The sequence below is a fragment of the Telmatherina bonti genome, assembly GCF_933228915.1.
Source record: "Telmatherina bonti genome assembly, chromosome: 24".
Taxonomy (NCBI): Eukaryota; Metazoa; Chordata; class Actinopteri; order Atheriniformes; family Telmatherinidae; genus Telmatherina; species Telmatherina bonti.
The window spans coordinates 23,998,411-24,022,576 of NC_136633.1; the positions used below are offsets into that span (position 1 = coordinate 23,998,411).

A 24,166-nucleotide genomic window follows, 5' to 3' on the forward strand; every position below is an offset into this window, starting at 1 on the left:
TCCTGGACCTGGACTATGAAATCGTCTACCAGTTTACGATAAAACATGAGACATTACACTGTATCTTCATCTAGAGCAGGGACCTTACACTCTGGCCTTTAAAAAAGACTGTCCTGCATGTTTTAGATGTTTTCCTGCTCCAACGCACCTGATCTAGAGGAATTGTGTCCAGCAGTTTGCTGCCAGGTTTGCACAATGACCTGTTAAATTTGAGCACTTGCAGTTGTCTTCAAAGGCTGGAGCTGGAGATGGTTGCTCCACAGCAACGTACTAGAGACAAACTTGGTGCCCGAGGATACTTCTGCAAGTAGACTGGGGAAACTCTTGCAAGATTTGAATTTCCCCTCGGGTATGAACAAAATATCTTTGATTGATTTGATCAACAGGGGCGTTGCTAGATAAAGGGCTCTACTGAGGGAAAAGGCCCCCATTGCTCAGGTCACTAATTCTTTTCCTTTTTTCTTTAATCATCAAAATGATGGTTATGTTTAAACCTACAACTGCTGCTGCTTAAAAATAAACTGAAAAATAACCAAGTCAAAATATGGTTAAATAATTTAACATTAAAAAAATGAAATTCTCCTTTTTTACGTCTGTGCTGCCAACCAAATGTAGAAGAAAGAAATAAAGAGTTTATGACCTTATCAGAAATATAAATGGACATGGATTTAAGTTAGAAAATCATGCTAACTGAATATCTTGTGATAAATGCAGTCAGATAGGGTCATTTGGAGGTTTGAAAACCAGAATAATAAAAGTAAAGTAGTAAGACTTGTTCTTGTCATGTGTAGAGAAAGACCATTAGTGGTTCCTTAACGTTCATTCATTCATTCATTCATTTTCCGAACCGCTTATTCCAATTCAGGGTCGCGGGGAAGCTGGAGCCTATCCCAGCTGGCTTTGGGCGACAGGCAGGGTACACCCTGGACAGCTCGCCAGTCCATCGCAGGGTTCCTTAACGTATTTTTTTTTTAAACAAATATGCCATTTTAAACAATATTAGAATTTATTCTTCAGTAAATATCTTTTCATTGTTTGTATTGAACCTCCTTTCTTGCTGTGAACTTATTCCACAATGGATCTTATGATATGCAGAACATACTCCTTTCGGTACCTGAAAACTTGAGTTTTCACAAGAAATCCACTGAATTAAATCATTAAGTACTAATTATAAGACAACCCATGTAATCATTAGGCTCTCTTGTTGTTCGTTATCAAAGCCTTAAGGTTGGACTGTTCTCCTCTGTTTAATTATAACCACCGGAAAATGATGGTAGATTATTTGTTTTAAAAGTTTTAGAGAGTTGTTGTATTCAGTTTTTGTGATAATGGTGCCATCCTCACAATTCTGATATAAAAATTAATTTATTGATTCTAAATATGTCATGACTGATCACTGAGGAAAAGGCTAAAATGTCAACACAAAGTCAAATAATCTACATTAAGAAGAAATTTCAAATAGTAGCAAGTGACGTGTTTTTCATGAAAAAGACGACTTTTGGAGCCGATTCTTTGTTGTGAACTAAAAGAACTGATTCTTGTCTAAGAGAGTCAAACCTTGGGGGTGGAATTTTTATTAATGCACCATGTGGTTAATTACATACAAATTTGAAATGCTAAAATGTTCAAACTTTGACCATTATTTCCTTGATTTTCTTGGTGTAGTTTTGTGTTCAGCTCTGTTTCATTAAAGTATTGAAGTTTTTTTAAAATTCATTTCAAAATACCCCAAAAAAAGACTTTTGTGATAAAAAAAATTTAAAGAAAAATGCGCTCAACAAACAAATACAATTGTTAAATCAGACAAAATAAAAGCTTTGAGTGAATCTAAATGAACCATTTGGAAGCTGAAAAGAACCGAATCTTCTAAAATAGCAGAGTCAAAAGAACCAATTCTTTTAAAAGAGCCAAACTTCCCATCGCTAACAGTAACATCAGAAAGGTTCTTATTGGTCTTTGCACGTGAAAATTGTAAAGCCAGCTTTAGACATGAGTCAAAAGTAAAATAAAAAAAATTACAATTACTGTTAATATTTAATATTTAAACTAATGGCACTGATTGATTTTCTACAGTAAAAGATAAACAACACCTTGTTGATATAAAATTCTGAAGTGAACATTTACTGCTTATGTCAAGGTTTGGGCTTATCGACATTTCAGAGTTGATATTTTGATATCAGCCAGTCTAAATGTTGGATTCAATACGTTTTTGGGTGTTGAAATACCACTCTGTTCTTACAAAAAATGTCATTTGTTCTCACATTTTAAAGTTTTAGGCAATAAAACTGTATGTGAGGCCCAGCAACGGTGTACTCCCTCCATGTCACATGACTCTGGTAGCCAATCAGATGTCATAACGATGCTGATACTGTTACTGATGTTTTGTTTTCATATATAGCTGGTTACAGATTTTTTATTGCCCATTTAATAATGTAATACTTTTTATTTATGTGTAGTTTGATTTTTTTTTTTTTAAATCATTTTAAAATGATTTATGGTATCTTTTAATTTACTCATCTACTTAATTTCTTATTGTTTCAAGTATATAAAGTATTGATCTGGAGTTTTATTTATTTATATACCATATTGCCTTTGCAGTAAAGATATTTATGTATACCCTAGAATAGTGATTTTCCTTTAATGGGAAGTATCTGAACTGTATCAATGAAAAAAGAGCATAAGCTGATGGTATCGTACCAAGAGCAAATCGTGGTATCGTGCATACTTATGAATTGGGTGAAAATGACAGTTGAGACACTGATCAATAAAATGAGCTAACATGATCAATATCATCCCTAGCCCACTGACGGTATCTGACAGTACTCATACTAATCCACCTGATCCGTGACTTATCTGTGATGTGAATAAGCAGAACACATTACTTTTTAAATGTCATTTGCAACCTCATAAATGGAGAAAGCCAGGATCTAAAATCTGTTTTCGGAACACCGCGGCCGGTTTGTTCTCTTCCAGTCCTCTTTTTTTTTTCCCCAGGTATGTATTTTTAGGCCCTCTTGTCAAGGGTAGCAACCGTTACCAGGATGTGAGTGCAGGGTTTTTGCCTTGACAAATCACGGCTGTGGATGTGAAAGAGCCCATTGTTTGCTCCTGTTTTGGGACAACTGTAGTCCACATAAAGGTGAAGAGAGAGCTGCGTTGTGAGGGCTGAAGAATCATCTTTTAGACATGTTGTGGGAGGAAAGAATAAAAAGCTTTCCACGTCTGAATGGCAGTTTGTTGGCTCTCAAGGTTATCTCCTGTTGCCACGGTGAGGAGCGTGAATAAAACACCACACAGAGCTGCACTCTGGCTGCTGTGAGGTTATCTCCATTGATTTACCTTCCCTTCCTTTGACAAAAGATGCATTCAAGATCCTCCCTCAGCATCTGACACCTTCACTTTTACCAACATGGGACATATTAGGATATATCGATACTGTCACGTTGAGCAAACCTCCGAGTCCTGGCCGGAGCCGGTTGTCGTAGCCGTCCAGGAGCCCGTCCAGGATGCGAGTGAAGACGGTGCTGTTGTCGTTGGTGCCCGTCTCCTTCTGAGCTTCTGAAGAAGATTGGCAGATGCTAGGAGGCACGAGGGAGGAAAGAAGACATCGGTATTGGTTCAACTTTGACGTCAAACATGGCATGGTTATTGTAATTAATTAGCGAGCCGCATCAAGGACGGACTGGTTGTGATTAATTATTGAACATAAGTACTGCTTATGACTACCAGTAGAGATAATTAAGGCTTAGATGTTTGATCCAAAGGCAAACAAACGAGCTTTCTCTTTAAATATAGCATGAGGTGAGGCGTTGTGTCCTGATGAGGAGCATTTTGATTAGTCTGAGTTCGGAGATGTTGAAGAAATTCGAGCGGATTTCATTCTATGTCACTGATTTGTTTAGGTTCCAGACATTTCCAGCCAAAGATCCCCTCTTTTTTTTTTTTTTTTTTTTTTTTCACAGCTTTCTTTGACAACAAGACAGCCACCTAAGCTATGCTGTGAGCAGAGGGCAGCTCAGACATGCAATCAATCCTCCAAAGAAGGGCAGAACTGGCAGGAATCTGCAGCAAAATATATACTGAAACTCAAAATGTGAAAACTAAATTTGTGGCAATGCTGATGATTGCAACTAAAATTAAACTTATGATTCATCTAGCATCAGTGTTCAGACAAAACATGTTCATTGATTAGCTTCAGTGAGGGAATAAATCCCTTTTAAATGCTTAAACAAGTGTTTTATACATGCTTTATTCCCTGCTTTACCTATTTTGGCTTCCACACAAGAGCAGGAGGGAGAGGATGAGCTTTGCCATGGCTGGAATTCGGCCGGTTTTGTTTGTAAGAGGTGCCTCAAACATCTAGATAGAAACAGAAGCAAAAAAAAAAAAAAAGAAGACAAATTTTTTCATTGTTATTTAAAGACTAAGTATAGTGTTTTAAGGCAGTAAAATCATCCTTAGAAAACTCTTAACCTTGCTGCGTACAGAGGCAGAGCATCACTAAATCAAGCAGCGGGACAATGTGTGCATCAATGAGGCTGCAATCTGCAACTTCCACATCCAAAACCAGTTCATTGATAAAATAATGCATCGTAGAAACAAAGATATGAACAGTTACAGAAACAGAATAAATAAAAGCAGGCTGATTGTTTCTGCAGTGTGAATCCATTGTGTAAAAGCTGCAGCTGCATGTGAACCCAGTGCATTACAGTTCCTCTCTCCTCCAGCGTTTCCTTTTCTCTTCCTTCCACAACAATAACGTAGATATGAATCTTTTCAGTGTGTGTTTAGAAGCATGAAAAAAAAGCCAGAGAGAAGAGAAGTACCTGAACGTGGATCAGTCACAAACAGCGAACCGGGGGCTGGGGCTCTCCTTCGGCGGTGCTGAAACTGAACTGGGCGATCACCTCATCCCCGTGCTTGTCGGTCGTCTCACCTCCTCCTCCTCTTTAGCTTCTCCCCATGGCTTGTTTCTGCTCTCGCTCTCTCTCTATGTCTCTCTGTCAATCAGGGGTTGTTGTAGTAGTCTGTCTGCTGCTCTCCTCCTATCGGCTTCTCTGGCTTGCTTCCTCAGCGCCTGCCGCACCGCGTCTTCCGCGCCGCGTCTCCGGCACCGCGTCTCCCGCACCGCCTCCAGAGCTGTTGCAACAGCAGCGGCAGTCACATCTTCTGTCTCAGCCTTACTGTGTGAACTTACTTCATACCTTTATATATATATATATATATATATATATATATATATATATATATATATATATATATATATATATATATATATATATGTTTTCGATTTTATGCCTGCAGGAATATTTAATACCGCAGGGCTAATGGTTATTTTAAATAGGTGTTCGCCATTGGTGGGTTTGGATGAAGAGGATGAAGAGGAGGAGCTGGCAGCCAACTGATGGCAACAAATCTGAATTGAACATGAAACCGGTGGTTTATGATCAAGTAAAGCTATTAAAGATGTGTAAAAAAAAAAAAAAAAAAAAAAAGCAACCACGGCTTTGTAAACCACAGCTTGATGAATAGTGAACATAAAATGTTTAGAGTATACTCTAAATGGTGGTGAGATAGTTCTATGGTTTGGGTATGTTTGATTATTTTCTCATATTTAGCATTAAACGAACAACATTTACTCATTTCTTAACATTTACCTTAAAAGACTGTGGTTTAAAATAGTTTTAATCTTCTAGTTTTAAACAGTTTTAAACAACAAGTACTTTTCTTATATAATTACCAGTTTCTCACGTATTTAGCTCAAAGACAACACAATAATGTAGCTTTCAAGTTTTAGAATTATAGTTGCTAAATATAAAACTCTTTTAATATTACTTTGCTAAAAAATAAGCTATTTTAACTGTTACTTTACTTTTTTTTTGTAATAACAGGCTTATTATTTTAGAAATTCTTTACTTATAGCTTAGCTAACCATTGCCAACATTTCCATTGTTTCACGATTTAGCCTTGCCTTAAAAGAAACTAGCGGGCAGTTTCCTGGTTAAAACCTATTTTAAACTTCAAGTTTTCAACAGTTGTCAGCCATTACTTTCCATTAATTGATTACTAGAAGAAACATAGACTATATAGCTACCATAGTAAATGTAACTAAACTGGAACTAGATTTTTTTAAAAAAGATTTTTAGTTAGCTAATAGTTGTTCATAGTTAACTAATAGTTACTTTGGCAACAACAGCATTGCTATTTATTTCACTTATACTTGACAAAGGTTGATTATTTAACTCCTTTGAGGCTTTTCCAGCAATCATATTTAACATTTTAACATATTTGTCTATAGATTTAGTATAAAACAATTAGCAGCCAGTTTAGCTGTTTCAAGCTGCTTAAAACAAATTTAATTTTAAGTTTCAGCAATTAATTTCTATTAGTTACTATAATAGCGTGTCCATTAGGCTTACAACTGTAGTTCTTATGCAAAATTTAGCTTAATTCTAACTCATTTTTAAGCTTTTTAGTTTGCCAATAGTTGCTTTGCTCACAACATTTAGTTTGAAATGATAAGCAAGCACACTTTAAATGCATTTTTAACTTAGTTTTTAGGTTATTACTCTGTGAATTATAATGACAACATTACTAGAACTACACTAATCAACTTTCATGTGAAGCTGTTTTGCCAAAAAACTACAATATAACTTTGATTTATAACGTTCCTATTAAATAGTTGTTTTTGCTAACAGCAGCATTGCTATTTTAATGGTTAATTCAAACATTTTTAGCAATAGTTACTTGATTATTTAAATGATTTATTACTTAGCCTATAGCAAATAATTCAAAGAAATTGTTTATTTTATTATTGTGTATTTAACAACTTAAAAATTTTAGCTATTATTTAGGCTACTTCAGACTGAAGTATAGCCTAGCTTTGCGTTAGCCTTTAGCTAGCCTGTTTTGGCAGCTTTGCTAGCTGTAGCTTCACTAACCAGAATATGATTCAGCTGCTTGCTAGTGGAGTCCAACAGCAGGCTATTAAACACCAAGATAAAAAAAAAAATTAGAGGATAATGTAAAACATCTACATTTTAGGTGTGTATTGCGCCAAAAGTTTTAATAAAGACCATTCTCGATCAAGGACAGGCTAAAGCCAGACTGAATTTATTGCATGCAAAATCTTTTGTGGTTCAAATATACAAACCATATGCACTTCTTCACCTATAAACTACTAACCATAAACTGAATATGGTTTTAGATTCTGCAGAGGGAGAGGACTGGTTAGACTGTAGTGTTGCCACCTTTCAGAAATTTAAATAAGGGACATCGACCACAGCCCCAATGCAGACAAGTGGGGCATCCACAGCAGTGGTATGTTTTGTGCTAGTGTCTTAAGTAGCCTAAAGAAGTGATTAAGTAATCAATTGGTCAAACTTAAAGATTGAAATGCCTTAAACGTTTCGTGTTGTGCAACATCGTTGGAGTTTTGCTAATTAGGAGACATAAAGCTGTAATTACAAGGATCTCTACTATGTGTAGAGTGTGTAACATTGAACTTTACAAACAGTAACACCTGTGTCCTAACACCTGTGTGGTTTCACCTGCATACATTTTTACTTATAAACACCTTCACTGACGCTGCAGCCGCGTCTCTTCCCTCTCACTTCTTAATTTTGAGGACTTAGGGTTATAACTAGGTAAGCTACTGTAGACATTTTTTCCCATGTCTGTCTCTATAGGCAACCGTAACTGTCCAACATACAGACACACAGGGAAGGAGGCTTGGACCTGCGCAAATTCTGCCGAAAACACATTTTTTGCTGACTGCTGGATTTTCTGTGTTTTATTTAGTTAATTATTCTTAGATTGAGTGTTGATGTGTGTGGCCGACGTGTAGGCTGTTGAAAGTTATGAAAAAAAAAACGGAACAAAGTGCTAAGTCCGTATTGGTTCAATCTGGGACGCAACATTTGTATGTCAATTAAAGGACTATTCCGTATTTTACGGGACGTGTGGCAACCTTAGATTGTGTTTATGTGCTTGGATGAAGAGACAATGCAGCAGCACTAAATAAACTGCACCCTTAAAGCATTATTTTTACTGAGACATCAGGATGCCTTTCTCATTAAACATCCTGACGGTTGCCATAAGAGGGTAGCCGAGTTCCATGTTTCGGAGACACTAATTAGTCTGTGATGTTTCACATCCTCCCAGTTTCTTCTTAAAATCCGTCTGGAGGCGCAGTCTGCGGCCAGGAAGTAGTCTGCTCCCACCGGGAATCTGATTTCAGCATCTGGTGCGGACAGCTCTCATTGAGAGAGAACCGCCTGGACCAGAGTGTCTGAGAGGAGGGTCCAGACGCGTGAGCGCGCGCGCGTGTGGATAAAATAATGGATGTGGGGAGCGGAAAGAGTCTCCTATAGGAAATCAGCTGCCTTTCAGTCATTTCCCTGCAGGCTCTCAGCTGCTTCACATGCAAAGAAGACAAAAAAAAGAGAGGATCTTTGATAAACACACCTTTAAAGACAAAATCATAAAGGCTCATAACTAGCAAAGAAATATCCCTAATGATCTATGCAAATGATATTTGGCATGTTGACACGCTCAAGCGTTTTCATTGGCTGGATCTATTTAATTATTAATGATGTCATCACTCTTCTTTCAGGAATGCAGTTGACGGAAACAAGAAGTTGTTCGCCATCTACGACACCAGGTGGGAAAAATCACAACACAACACTCCCGCTCCATGTGTGCCCTTAGGAAAATCTGTTGTGCACGCGCACGACTACTCCCCCTTCTCTCCTCATTAAATTACCCACGGTATTATTTTATGATTACAGCTTTCTCCAGCCAATAATTGATGGCGGGCACCCCCCACCCCCCCAAACCTATTCCTATTCACACATTTTAGATCAGGGGGTGAAAAGTTGCCATTCTGGATGATTAACAGGCCAACCAATCACTAGGATCGATTCATAGATTGATGAATGCAGGGCAGCCTCCTCTCGATAGGTCCCGCCATTTTCATTGGAAACACAGCGGAAGGGAATTGGCGCTGATGGTGTTGGATGCGCTGCAAAAAATGTCTGTACCAGACAAAAAAAAAAAAAAAAAAAAAAAAAAAAAAAAAGAGCTTTATGTAATGGCCTCAAGTTGATAAAGTTGGCCTTGCTGATGATAAATAATTGATTTTATTTAGAGTATTTTATTTAGAGTATATATATATATATATATATATATATATATATATATATATATATATATATATATATATATATATATATATATATATATGCACAAAATCTATCTATCTATCTTTTTAATAAATTGGGTTGGATTAGGTTTACATTAGATTAAACTGAACAACATTCAAACTAATCTTTCTCCTTTTTAAAGAAGTCTACCCCGACAAGTCTGAGGGAATTTATATTGTTCAGCTAGTGTTTATGATGTACTACTGGTATTTTCTGCCCTGTTTTCAGAAATTGAGGACTATTTAACCTAATTATCAGCTGATGGACACCTCAGTAGAACATGAAGAATCCTCTGTCAGAACACAGTTTAAACAGTTTGGAAATAAAAAACAAAGAAATCCAAGTAAAAAAATCTAAAATTAGTTCATTTGCACTAAAAGAAAAGAATACATGACAACTACTTTGACTCGTACCCGCCTGAAAATACACAAACTAAGCCGAAAAATCCTTGGATTTGACTTTTACGGTTCGCTGCAGCTACTGGTGGTTATTTTTTACAGCGTGTTAAGTGTTGGGCTTCTCATTTAAACAACCGAGTGCCTTTACTGCCAGCAGCAGCAGCAGCAGCAGCAGCCCCTGTGCGTACCCTCCTCATCAATATGCGCTTCAGATCCTGAATGTAAGAGCCTCTTACAGTCAGAGACGGCAAAGACGAGCAGATCCAGCATTCCGGACAGGGAGGCGATGTCAGCCCACGTTTCACACCTGACTCCATCCATAGCGAGCTGCTGACTTTCTCCGCGCTTCTCTCCACTTTTTCTTTTTTTTTTCTTTAAAAGGGGGGGGGGGGGGGGGCTGATCAATGGATTTACTCTGGATTTGAGGGGCCAGACTGTTGATTGGAGCGAGGCTCTCTCTGTTGTGGCTGCAAACAGCGCGGTTTTAATAATAAATAAAAGCAAATTAGAGAAGAGATGATGTTTGCTTTGCCGAGGGTTCGTCAGTTTCGCGTCTTTTCCGCGCTGGTTGTCGGTTCAATTATGTGCTGCGCCAAAAGGTGAGTGTTTATTTGTCATTTTTAAATGAGAAGTCAAGGTTATTGCTGGGGCTGGTTGGCACGAGAGCCAAGGTGATGTGCGGTGTTTTTTCTGCTCCCGTTTCAGCGTCAATGAACCGGGCAACATGTCTTTCGTGAAGGAGACGGTGGATAAACTACTGAAGGGTTACGACATCCGACTGAGACCAGACTTTGGAGGTATGCACCGCATTTCCCATCTCCCTCCTCCCTCCGTCATTAAGCCCCATCGCTTTATTTTTGGCGCCATCCACACTGTTGTGGTCAGGTGTATAGAAGTGGGGCCCGTATGCATAATCAACTGTTTTTAACCTCTTCAGGGCCCCCTGTTGCAGTCGGCATGAGCATAGATGTGGCGAGCATTGACATGGTGTCAGAAGTCAACATGGTGAGTGGATTTACATGTGTTCCCAGCTTAATGCATTCAGCAGGGGTGCATGCAGAAAGAATAGGCTGGGTTGCCTGTGTCTTTATCGCCAAGTAGCAGCCAATACTGATCCTCAGACTGCAGCCTCACTTAGAGGCGAGATTAAAGCTGCTGCCATGCTTTTACAATCAATACAGTCCGCATACAATGCATGCACAGAGAGCTTTCCATTCATGTTATTTCCTTATGCAGAAGTCCCATCTCTCCACTACCAGGTGCAGTAACAGTGTCTTCCCAGGAGGCTCCTCTAAGCAGAGAGATTTGATTGGATTTGCTAATTCATGAACTAAATGCTCTTTTTTTTTATGCCCCACCAAGTTGACACGTGGTCTCACATGCATGAAAGTAACTTCAGGCTATTGTATCTTAAAATATCAGCTGACGATGACCCAGATTGCGGTGGGAAATGAGTGGCGCCTTGCTCCCTTCCATTGGCTGTGCTTCCCTGTCCTTTGCAGAACAGAAAAATCTAATTCTCAGACTCCAACGCTAAGCTTAATTAGACTTTCCAAACTACCAGTTCCACTTCAACGCTTCTGTTTATATCTTTGACGGGCTGTTGCCTGCACAGGTGCTGCCATTATGACTTTCATTAGGGATGATGGCGGCTGAACGCAGACAAGAGCGGCAGTCAAAGCCAGTTCAGTCATCCTGACCTCGCTTTGCGTTCGCCGTACACTCAAATGTTCTGACAGCTTACATCATTCACAGGGTGGTGATCCTGGTCTGTTCGACTGAAACAGGACAAAAGCTGCATATTCACTTTGCTGTTACAGCACAAGAAAACTAACAGGGATCTTGTGGGAGGTGTGTTTATGTATGTGGGTGGGTGCGGATCAATACTAATGACTCGATGAGTACTTCACCAGGTGACTCCTGGCTTTGACGATTGATTTTAGTCTCTGCTGGTTCTCTGTGTTCTTATTTCTTCTGGAGACTCGAGTGTAAAACAAAGAAAGTTGCAAGAAGGAAAGTGCGCCATCTTTCACCTCTGAGGTTTGACGTATGAGCACAGAAAGAAAAAGATCATTTGGCCCAGATCAGGGTGTCAATCTGTAAAACTCAAACATTTTTGGCTTCTTTAAATGTAAAAATACCCGTAGAACCTCAACTTTTTTACTCCCAGTCAACATCCAGGGATTATGTTTACACGACGGCCTCAGTTGTCAGATTATGAGGCTAAAATGAAACTATTTATACCTTTTCCTCCAGCTGGTTTGAACTATTTATAGTTTTTTATCGTACTGTTTAGCTACGGTACTCACAAAGCCAAGTCCAACTCAGCTGCTTTTTGGCACAGCCGTGACTCAAAAACATCTTCTTGTCTTTATTCCAGCCTTAAAGAACTATTATTTTTCTTCTTTTCAGACACACATTGAACTTTCAGCTCATTTGTTGATCTTTGGTTGCTCCTGATTGATCTAATTGGTCAAAAGCTTGACAGCAACATAGTAGGTCTGCAATATTTACCACCTGGGTGAGCCAGGTGGGCGGAGTTTTCATTTCAAACTGGCAGATCAACCAAATGACCTGCTCAGATCTGATGGGTTGTTCAGCGACTGGTCCTTGTTAGTTAAGACGCCTCCGATGGAAACTGTTGCACTTTTCCTTTCTACAACCTGAAGAAATCTCTGCAAAATTATAGCTTTATTATTTTTTATCATTATTCTTTTGTTGTGGCAAAGCCCCTTCCACTGGCAAACGCTCTCCCCTCCATTTAAACGGCAAATTCTTACTTCGCTGCTCGTCATCACTTCCCGCCAGGTCATGGTCTGGCTGATGATTAAAGGGTGGACCCAACACCAAAACTGACCTGTTTTAGAGAGTAAACACAGCACATAGAGGCTTGATTGTAAACCTCCTGAATCGGACATACAATTGAAACCACAAGTTAATATACAGTGTAAAAAAAGATACATTAACCTTTTTTTTTTGTACTGTCAGAAATCAAATCAGACTAAATCTCACGTGGTTTAGGACAGTTAGGATTACCAAAATTATTTCTATTTTTTAAATGCCACAATAATGGGAGACTGAATATTTTGGTGAAGTTTTTCTTAGTATTTGGTTGCATTGCCTTTAAACTTGATGGGTCAATTATTTTGGGTGTCCTCCCACAAACTTCTCACAAGTATTTACTGGAATCCTGACCCATTCCTCTTGGCAGAACTGGTGGAGCTGAGTCAGGTTTGTAGGGCACGTTGCTCGCACACATGTTTTTTTCAATTCTGCCAACACATCAGGGCTTTGTGATGGCCATTCCAAAACATTGGCTTTGTTGTCTTTCGGCCACTTTCTGACTACTTTGGCTGTATGCTTGGGGTCATTGTCAATTTGGGAAACCCATTTGGGCCCAAGCTTCAACTTCCTGGCTGATAGTTTGAGATGATGCTTCAATACTTCGAAATAATGTTCTTTCTTCATGATGCCGTCTATTTTATAAAGTGCATAAGTTCCTCCTGCAACAAAACAGCCCCACAACATAATGCTACCACCACCATACATTAGTTGGAATGGTGTTTTCAAGCTTCCGCCTTTTCCTCCAAATGTGATGCTGGTCATTATTGCCAAACTATTCTACTTAAGTTTCATCAGACCACAGGGCAAGTTTCCAGAAATTAGGGTCTTTGTAAACTGTAAAGTGTATTTGCAAACTGCAATCTGGCTTTTTTAAGTTGCTTTTGCAGTAATGTCTTTTTCCTGGCTGAGTGGCCTTTTAACCCATGTTGGTACAGGACTCGTTTGATTGTGGATATTGACACACTCTTACCAGCATCAGCCATCATCTTCATAAGGTCTTTAGCTTTGGTTCTAGGGTTGATTTGCACTTGTCGGACCAGATTACGTTCATCTCTGGGACACAGAACCCATTTTCTTCCTGAGCTGTATAATTGCACCTAAGGATGAACCAGACTTGTGAAGCTCCACAATTCTATCGTTTCCTTTTTTTCAACACATCTGATTGAAATGAAATGGTTCTCCCTCACATCTCTTTACAAAGAACCGTTCATTTGAATCCTGTATGTTGAAACAGGGAAACATTTACAACTTGCAGGACAATGCTGAAAATAAAAGTGAGCCATAATCCCTCTACAATGATCACAGAAACAGAAAAGAGTAAACACGTTTTTTCATTAATGTTTATACTTTATGCTTCCATCAGGTCTTAAAATATGCTACCTGGTCATGTCAAGATGGAAATACCACTCCTATGTGCTCTAACCTGCTAATACCTGCTAAAGCTAGGTGCGCACCACCTGATTTGGCTTAGATTTTGAAAGTTGCAGGCTTCCAGGTGGTTTGATTTTAATCACGGCACCACTCATGATCATTAGATCAACTTTCCTTTGCTGCATGGAAAAGTAAAATGTCCTAGAAACCCCTGAGGTGGCCTGGAAATAACTCTGACATTCTCGTCTTTTGCTGACAGCAAGCAGATCAGTACAACGGCTGGCAGCGCAAGCAAAGCTCATTGACGAGATGACACTAGCATGAGACAGTAACGGTTTACAAGCTAAAATGCTGAAAACAAATTAAAAAAAAGAGTTGTGTCATGAACATGCATAAATTATAATATGAACTACAAAGAACTGTTCTTGTATTCCAGAAAGCTTCCACTAAGAAACCAGCAGAGTCTTTTTGCTTTTGTAGCCCGGATTTGTCTCCTGGCGTTGGATTGAGAGAGGAAGGCGGTCACCCTTTTTTGTTTTTTCATAAAAAAAACAAAAACTAGCAACGTTAGGAATATTTGATGGTGTGTTTAATTATTGAATTTGAAAAGAATCGATGTCGGACTATTTTCAAGCCATTTAGGACATTTTTTTTTTCAGTGTCTTTGTAAATGAGAGAGGCAAGCAAACCAAGGCTTCTAAGAGCAGCTAATTGTTATTAAAATTTGTAACTAATTAACCCTTAAAAATAAAAAACATTACCAGCACCCATGATGCTATTGCTTCATCTTGAGATAGATGGTTGACCCTTTAGATGATCTATGGAGGTTTGCCAGAAGTTTGCATCCCATCCAGGAAGTTTATAATACAGCCACAAAATGTAGTGTTTAAACAGACTGTATTGTAAATCCACCTGCTGAGTGTCCCATTATAACATGACTTTTTATTCTAATTTCGCAAATAAAGATCTCTATCAGTACTATGTTGGTAAACGACCTCTATTTTGACCTTGAAATTATAATCAAACCACTTCCTGCACTCTCAAAAATAGAGGTACAAGATAGGGACCTGTACCTGTACCTATAGGTACATTTTAAAGAAATGTTCTCTAAGAAGTACAATACTGGTCTTCAAGAGACCAGAAGCACACCTTCAGAGTACGAAAAAGGGTTCAAAGTGACATAAACTACAAATTTGTACCATTTTAACCATAAAGGTATCTGCAGCATTGAAAAATGTTTGTCGTGACAAAAACTATTGTTAGCAGCAGTGCTTTAAGTGGGCCGGTATGCAGCGGTACGCAGTACCGGCACTTTAAAATTCTATCCTTTTGCGTACCGGGACTATTTTTTAAAGCGTATGGTGCATACTGGGACTTTTACCAGCTTTTCTTCAGCAATCAGTATACCCTCCTACGACTTCACCACATATTACAACTGATAATTGATGAGTTTATTTAAATAAATTTTAAAAAGTCTCCTCAAAAGAAATGTATTGTTAAGACCGGTTTAGACGCACAACACTTGCTGTAGCCCACAATGTCAGTGTTTTGAGTTTTAGAAGGTTATTTCTAGATTAAAGATACGATAATATTGCTAAATGGCATGGACCAGGCCTAATGTTGTGAAAAACATAAAAAACGTAACTTGATAAGGTGAGGTTGAACTTGAGAAAGTACAAAAATATACCAGAACTGAAGGGTACAGAAATGTCTCTCAAAAGAGTACACAACCAGCGACAAGCATTTGTACCTTTTTAGGTACAAGCTGGTACCTCTATTTTTGAGTGTGTGTCAAACTTATTTACTTAAACCTAAATTTAGAATAATTTCCAATCAGGAGCAGCTAAAGATAATAAAGTTAGCCGAAAGTTAGATACTGTCTGGAAAAAAAACCCAAAAGTAATGGCTGGTCTCAAACCCAGAATATATTTTGATACATGGTAGAGCCAAAAAGCAACTGAGGTTGAGTTAGTTTTTTGAGGATAGTAAGTAGATTGTAGTATAAATAAGTGTAAATAATCTGACAACTGAGGCTGTCCTGAAAATATTATGTCTAAAAGGTGACTGGGATTAAAAGGGTTAAGCGTATACATACTATGTTGGACTTGTCTGTTTAAAACACAGCACCATAAGAGATGAAAGTTTCAACTGATAAGGCCATCCATTTCGTACTTCCTATTGGAAATTAGAGCTATCATAAACTTAATTTCTGAGTCTGGGTTGTATTATTATGGGACTACAAGTCTATAAATAATCTGTTATTTAAGCCCTGCCGCTGTGATTAGTGCTAAAAGCTTTGTTTGCTAACAGTTTAGCAGTTAAAAGAACTTTCCGGCTTTTATCCGCGGAAAAGATGAAGGCAGCTGATCATCCAGGGAATCAGAGCGCTGGGATTGCACTTCCAACTGATAATTAATGACGTCCATGTCTCTCTGCCTCCGATACACAGAGGGACTGCATCTGTGCTTGTTAAATGGACAAATCCTGGCTGTCATGTAGTGCTGAAACAGAAGTGAGAATGATCAAGCTGTTTGTTGTTTTCAGCGCTTGACATTTGGTGGATGATATTCATCCAATGGCGGGTCTGTCTGTGGTTCTAGTATGGGGTTGGATGTTCCAGAGGGACAATAAACCCTTTTGTTTTGACCCTTGATCAACACTGAACAGCAAAGCCCTGACAAATGGTGCTCAATTCTGTATTCATTTCATAACGTTTTAGCTGCTAATTAAACTTCAACGGACTCCTGAAAACATGACAGAGGAAACTTGTCTTTAAAGTGTGAAGGAAGTACTGCTTCCTAAGATCCTAACTAGTATGTGCAAGAAGCATAGATTCAAACAGAGCAAAACAACACATGTAAAGAAAACTGGACAACATGAAAGTTGACCAAGGTTTGGGCAGATTGAGTCTTGTTCGTGCAGCTTGAGTGTGGGTGTGTGTGATTAAAAATCTTTCTACTGGAGCTTGTGAAGTGTCTGATAAGAAAAAGGTAAATTTTATAGGTTGCATTGAGGTTTTATGACAGAGTCACAGAGAGGTGCTGAGCAGAAGCTTGGATAAGGCCTTAAAGGTAGACTTTTCAATGTCAACATCAGAGATGTTACAGAGTAGTAAATGTGGCTGGATATTAGGGCTGTGACGACATGCTTTTGTCCCGATTCAATTCAGATTGCAAATCTCACAATTCTTCAATTCGATTATTCTAAATTGAATAAAATCAAAGTTTATTATGAGAATGTTGTGCTATACAAGCAAATTAATTGTTATACACGTGGCTTGTTGCGCAAAAGTAGGCATCTTTATCTCAGCTCCTTCTTTTTGTACTTGATGGGAAATTATATCAAGACGTGAACAAAAAATTAAAGCTTTTGCATCAAATTTGTATGTAACTTTTAGTACGTTTGTACCTTTAGCTTTAAAAGACATGATATATTTTTTGTGCTTTACTGGAAAAGGTAAAGAACTAAAAGAAATGGTGATTTGCTAGCTTTAGCTGACTTAATGGCTGTTGCTAGTCGTGATGTCGTATTACATTACTTGGGTTATATGTAAGCCTGTTGTATAGAACCCAACACTGTCACAGATGTCCCATAGTCGTCACACCTTTAGCCTGACTGTAATAAATAATTTACATCTCAATATGCTGAAATGACATTTACCTGCTGAAACTTTACCTGCTTTGCTTCTTTTACTTTTTAATGATTGTACAATTTGTTCCCACACAGGCATTTCAGCAATCTTCAAACAGAAGTTGTAGACTAAGAAAAGCTAGGTGACTAGCTTGAGCTTTTTTAGCTGCTGTCACTAGTAGTGCTGCAGTAATGCTAAAACAGTAGCTTAGCTAGTAGTGTTCAGCTAAGACTTATCAGCAAAATACTGTTAGGAGTCTATCATAAGCATCATTACTCAATATCTCAAACTTCGAGCGCTTTAGGTGACTGGCTTTATCCGGTTTAGCACCAGATGCTGGCATTGCTGTTGTAATGCTAACATAGTTGCTGAGCTAGTAGCGTTAAGCTAAGGCTGACAAACAAAATACAGTACTGAATTTGACATTAGTGGCATTGCTGATAGTTTAAAACTCCTCTTTTATTTTAATGATGCCAAAACTTGTTTTATTTGAGTGTGAGATGTGTAAGAATTTAAAAAAGAAAAGACTTAAAAGAACAAGAAAAGACTATCGCCAATTAAAATGTAGTATGAAGTCCAACATAAAGGCAATCAAATAGTCATGTATAACACATCTAGGCAGACTGCAGTATTAAATCATTCATGTTTGAAACTGACTGGTTTGTTACTTTTAGTTTTTAATTGTTCCAACACAGTATGAGGCATTTCAGCGAGCCTCATATGACAGATTTAGAAGAACAAGAAAACTAGGTAACTAGCTTTAGCTTTTTATTTTGCAGCTGCTGCCAGTGGTCCTGTAGTTGTTTTGCAACAGTAGCTCAGCTAGGTGTGTTCAGCTAAAACTCATAAGCATAATGCAGTTTAGAATTTGCCATTAGCACCTTCGCTGGTAGTATTATCAGGTTTGACACCTCTTGCCAGACTGCCATGTTAAATCATTCACATTACAATCTTTTAATATTGAAAATGTTAACTTCCTTGCCTGCTTTAGTTTTTAATGATGGCAAAACTTGTTCCAACTCAGCATGAGCTAAGGGGGTTTAAAAAATGTTAGGTTTTTGCTTCATAAAAAGTTAAATTTAATGATTTCTCAGCGCACTAATGTTTATGGTGCCAATCACTTCTAGACTAGCTTATGTTTGCTTTCTGCTATCACCATTTTCTACCAGTAGTGTTTCATTTGACGTGCAGGCGTTCATTTTATCCATCCATGGCAGTGTTGTTTGTGCAGAACTATCATCCCTAACACACAGGCAATCAAGGCATCAGGCAACATGAGAAATGAAGGCAAGAGGAGAGCTGATAGACTTGAAGGATTTTTTGAGTGACTGAGCGAAGTAGAAAAGAGCAAAGATCGAAGATGTGAGTAAAACAAGAGCGGTAGTAGATCGAAATATCCCAGAAGCTGTGAAAACGGCATCTGGCTCATCCAAAATGATCAAAAATAAATAATGAATCCGCCTGGCAGGGCAGGTTGATGAAGTCGGTCTCTGCCACTGAAGCCTTTGCAGTTTGCGAACTCCTGCACTGGCAGATGCTAAAACGTCTGAGAAAGGCTCGCTAATTACCTCTGAGGTTTGTTTGTGGTGTGCCGGGGGCCTCGCTTGATGAGAAATACATACTAGGACAAGATCAGAGCGAAGGGAAAAAAAGGAAAGAGTATGTACTTGCAGTGGCAGTGGTTGGAAGATAGTTTTACACTTAAGAAGTAATCGCTTGAAAATGTGTCACTCATTAGTGCTTGTTCTTTTAACGTAGTCAGTGATAGGAGGTTTTACTTTTTAATGATGCTGGGAAGGTGTGAGGTTAAGCGTCATGTTTGTTTATAGTTTCAGATGACTGTTAAGGGCATCTTGATGAAAAATAAGTATGCATTTTGTAAGGATTATAATGCAGTCAAACAGACATGAATCTATCTATCAGGCCATTATCAGGGCTACATGAAAATCATCAAAATTTGGAAATTAAGTTCCAGCAAGATGAAGGTAGAACGTGCGATGCACACAGAAATGGTCAGAGTCTGTACGGTGAGGGTAGTCACAGTAACAGGCTGAGCAAGCCAGTCATCCATACACCCACGGCTGTGTGGGTGTCAAAAGAAAAGAAAAAAAAAAGCCTGTCATTATGGAGAGGTGGAAAGATCTCCATCTCTCTTTCTCCAAATGTTCCTGCTGCTTGTTTTTCTCTTTTTTTCTTCTTTGAGGATTTTGCACCTCTAACATAAAGTGTCTTTTTAATGTTCACTCACTTCTCAGGCAGTATGCACATTTGCATCAAGGTTTCAGGGTTATTGCATGAGGTGTCACCGGGAGGTTTAAAAATCCACCCTATGTGGGTCTGACTGTGCATAAAATACATCTTGGAATTTGATGTTTCCAATGCACTAACTGTGTCATCCTAATTATCTTGCATAGGTTTTGCAGCTCTGTAGAGAGAAAGCATGTCTTTTCTCTGTGCTCATAGTGTGGTTTAATATATCCCATGTCTTTTATCCGGCATCTGGCTTCCTGCCTGATGGAATGTAATTGGCCTCAGGAGAGAGCATGCTGGAGGATGAAGTGATGATCAGGAAGATTTAGAGTGAGAAGAGAGGGCACTTCCTGGCTTACAATGCCTGTCCATTGAGAGGACAAGTTATTTGAGGTGGGGACTTGTGACACTATGGTCTCGTCGTTGTTATGAACTTAATCGGCCTGCATCCACCTTTAAGACACCTCATGTGTTGCTTTGGGGGATGTAAAACTGACAAAAGCCGGGCTCACTTCCCTCCTAGGTGCCGCTGAAGCAGTCGTAATGTATCAAACAAAAACACTCAGGCAAACTATAAAATAGATTTATATCGGTGCTTCTTGCAAATGTCATCCGTCCACAGTTTGATTCTTTTTACCTTTGTGGATACAGCATATATTAAGTTGACAGTGGAGTAAAATATATACTCTGGTGTGAAATGAAGAAAAATGACCTGTTTGTTATTGTTGTTTTTATTTTTTTATATATATACGAGAATGTTGAGAAAGATATCTTTATATGAAACACTGTGGCCACCAATAACTCTATTAATGTAGATAAAATTAATTTTTAAAAAAAAGAAAAAAACAGTCCTGCATCATGCTGATCTCCCCCTAACAAGCCTGCATTTTGAAGTAATAAGCTAGAACTGAAGTACTTTATATTGTCTGTATTTGAACCTTTCACCCAAACACAAAAAAAATTACAATGCCCCAATTTATAGTAGAAAGAAATATATTTACAGGTTATTTGGTGTGCAAAACCAATTCCTTGACAGCTGTTAAGGGGTTGAATTCATTCTAAATACACCTTTAAAAAAGTTTAATTAGTTCACCTTAATATGAACTTAAAATATTTAACTGCATCAGAAACTTAATTATATTGGCTCCAGAATTTTTCTATAAGTTTTCTCTTTAAAATTTAGTCTCAACTGTTGGCACAATTGAAAAGGTTTTATTTGACCCGAGTGCCCACCATGCAAGTCAGGCCAACAACTGTCCACATGCAGCATGAAAGAACGGGGTTTACTATGGCTTCTTGCAGGGGTTTTCATCCACCATTTTCTGTTCCAGTGCTGTTCCTTTTACCAAATGCCAGCAGCAGTTTCACTTTAACGATGAGTGGTTTTGTAGTTTATTCACTCTAAAATCTAACCATTTAACCTAGATTTTACAATTTTAATGCAAATGTGGTATTCTGCTAACCCTAACTCTACAAAATGATTTACCTTTTAACTGGAAATTAAGCTGCCAGGTGGAGGGTTCTTTTCATCTTTGTTGTGTATCAGTTTGATTGCATATTTTCATCTCAAATGAACTGGACTTTTCGAGCAAATCAACGAGGGCTCAACTCAAAAGGACTGGTGTGAATAAAGCTTTAATGTGTGGTAAAATCTTGTTACAAACCTAGCTAAAAAGAGAACTTAAGTCAGTTTTGTTTTGTTCTTGCGACCCTGCATTGGGAGTCCTGCTTGTTCTACTACCCCACTTGTTCTACATTCCTTCTTCTTGGAGCAGGATATCAGTTGCCTGTCAATCAAAAGGACACGCCCCCTAATTATGCCAGATTTTTAGATCAAATTACTTCTAAAGAGAGGAGTTATTAAAAAAAAAAGCCACTGCCCCACACAGTTGTAATGAAGGTAAACCTGACCTGTAAAACCTAAATTATTGTACCTATAGGCTATAAACATACTTATTTCTGCTGTGAAGATGGCCTTTTTAACATGGGAGTCTATGGGGATTTGCTCTGTTTTGGAGCCCTTAGTGGAGGAGAGGGGAACTGCAATTTTTGGCACTTTTGCATAGACTTCACTTTTATCCGCTGGAAGTTGCGGCTTGGTTTTTCGCTTCAGCTGAACTTTGTTCCTGTAAGGCTTCTGAGAACAAGTGTGTGATTGTTTGAAGAGTTCGAGGTGGGCATGGTTAAGTTGGAAAAGCAGGAAATGTAACACTGTCACTTTTGCTAATGTGAAAGTTTCAACGAACTTGAACGGATTGATAGAACAGCTGGCCAAGTCGGTCAGAACGTAGGAAAAAGTATCCAACCAACACCACCACATGCGAAACCCTTCCCTGACAAGGCCAGTGGTACGTCACACATAAAGGCATGGACATCACCCCACTCTATCACGGACAACACTTGTTGTGAACTACAAAATAACAGAGCCAAAACCAGCTTTTTTTTTCCTGTTGTTGCTGTTCTCAACAAGCTTTACTCAACCAACAGGTAACCGTTTATGTTCTTGGTTTATTTTTCCAGGCCTGTCTTACATGATACTCAATCTTTGGCTGCCAAAAACATGCTTTGCCCTTGTTTACTGCCTTTTCAAACAGCATCTGTTATTTAAGCATATGACACACTTCTGGGACCTAATTAAAAACGCACTTGCTCTTAACCCATATATTGGATTACATTGGCACAGCCAAGATTGGTAAAATGATGTCTGACAAAGCAGATTCCATTAAAGAATTCATCAAGAGAAAGAAGTTTGTGCAATGACTAAAGGAAGAACAGATTGAATGCAGTAATACATGCGGCATAGCCATAAAGGCTGTTCATAAGGAAGAAAAATGTTTGTACATTATTTGTACCCTCTTTCTCTCCCTTCTGTCCTCGCTCTCCTGCTTTGTTATGAGGCAATATATCATGAAATATTAGACAGTGAGGAAATTATGCTCTATACTGAAGGCCAACACTGCCATTTAGAGGAAAAAGCCCATTTCAATCACCACTTTGTGCTCGCACTAAGGGACATGGCTATTTTTACCATTCTATAGAGGCAGAAGGAGGGGGATAGGAACTCACTGAGGGATTCCCCCGCACTGCGGTGATATACCTCCTTAGGGCCATCCCAAGGGGTAGCTCAAAATTACATTGAAGTGACTTAAATTGCTTTACCAAAGCAGGGTTCACATAGAGTACATTGTGATTACATAGCATTTTTCCTCTTTTCCACACAAAAATTGTGAAGTTTAACTGGGTATAAACTTGCAGTCATGTATTTATCACAAATGACTTTGATTTGCCTTTTCATTAGACTTTATTAACAAAAGTTCTTTGCAGTTTCCTTTAATTGGAGAACACTAAACAAGTGACAAACAAGACATTTTCTTGATAATGGCGGTTATATCTCTACATAGCAGTCAGAGTGCTAGTACTGCAGAGAGGGAAAGATTAAATTGAATGTGGGTCAGTTCACAGCCAAAACTCTGCTTATCTGAATTCTTACAGACCCTGAATGGAAGTGATTATCCCTTCCAGTTAATTGAATAATTGGGGCTTGCTGGAAATAATTTCCACTGGTCACTGTCGTTATTACTGCTAGAAAAGTGAAAGCTAAAAAAGAAAAACAAACAGCTGAGAGTCGTGGGAATTGGGGGAGATGTCAATAATGTATAATTTATAGTCCTAGTTCATAGGAAACCAAAGCTCACTCTACTAAAAAAAATCAACAAAAACTCGGTTGGAGGGCAGGTATTGCAAAGCTGCGCTCATCCTCATCTGAAATTCATTTTGATTGTCTCCATGCAAGATTGATGAGGATTCCTTGGCCTGCATGTTTACACAGGCTACACAGTTGATTTAAATCATTCATGTAGTACAAGGCGCTCACCGAGTTGCCCACCTGCTGACGGGGAGATGGAAACCTGGAGCGTGATACTCGAGGAGAGACTCTGAGAAGCAAGGGCTTCAGGGAGGAAGGAGGGAAGCGATGTAATGTGAGGGTCAAAAACAAGACAGCGTGAAAGACATTAGTCAGTTGTAGGGAATCATGAAGGGTGAAGTTACAGTAGGAAGGGAGGGGGAGGACGAGGCTTCAGCACTGATTCATACAGCAAATTTAACTTCCATTGCATATTGAGATCAATTTACAGCGACTAATTTAAATGGGACAATGACTGACAATGTTTATTATTCATTTTGTGAGAAATGTCTCTATATTATTATGGGTGTATTGTTAAAGCGAGTGAAAATGAATGTGTTTTTCCCTCAGTGAGTGCTGTTTTGGAGCATGGATTCTCTGAAAAGATTCTTGATTAAATTCAAAAGGGAATGTTTTCCATGGACATTGTGAAGGCGTCTGAATGGCAATGTTTACATGGACGTTTTAATTCCCAATAAAAGATAAATCCGCTTTAAACTGACAAAATATTACCATCTAAATACTAGGGGTGGGCAAATGAAATAGAAAAATCGAAAATTGGGAT

The 24,166-nt window shown here is 38.5% G+C and overlaps 2 protein-coding genes across 2 annotated transcripts in view; one reads left to right on the plus strand and one right to left on the minus strand.

Moving 5' to 3' along the window:
• LOC306773883 (gamma-aminobutyric acid receptor subunit alpha-5-like) overlaps nt 1-4,314 on the minus strand; it is a gene marked incomplete at both ends in the record, with an annotated part of 34,927 nt that extends 30,613 nt beyond the window's left edge. Inside the window, 2 exons of the mRNA XM_079263827.1 lie at nt 3,454-3,578; nt 4,265-4,314. Coding sequence (XP_079119953.1) covers nt 3,454-3,578; nt 4,265-4,314 — 175 coding nt within the window. The remainder of the gene's footprint in view (nt 1-3,453; nt 3,579-4,264) is intronic.
• Nucleotides 1-24,166, plus strand: part of LOC306773884 (gamma-aminobutyric acid receptor subunit beta-3-like) — a gene marked incomplete at its 3' end in the record, with an annotated part of 90,953 nt that overhangs the window by 24,543 nt on the left and 42,244 nt on the right. Inside the window, exons 2-4 of the mRNA XM_079263828.1 lie at nt 8,615-8,662; nt 10,307-10,398; nt 10,539-10,606. Coding sequence (XP_079119954.1) covers nt 8,615-8,662; nt 10,307-10,398; nt 10,539-10,606 — 208 coding nt within the window. The remainder of the gene's footprint in view (nt 1-8,614; nt 8,663-10,306; nt 10,399-10,538; nt 10,607-24,166) is intronic.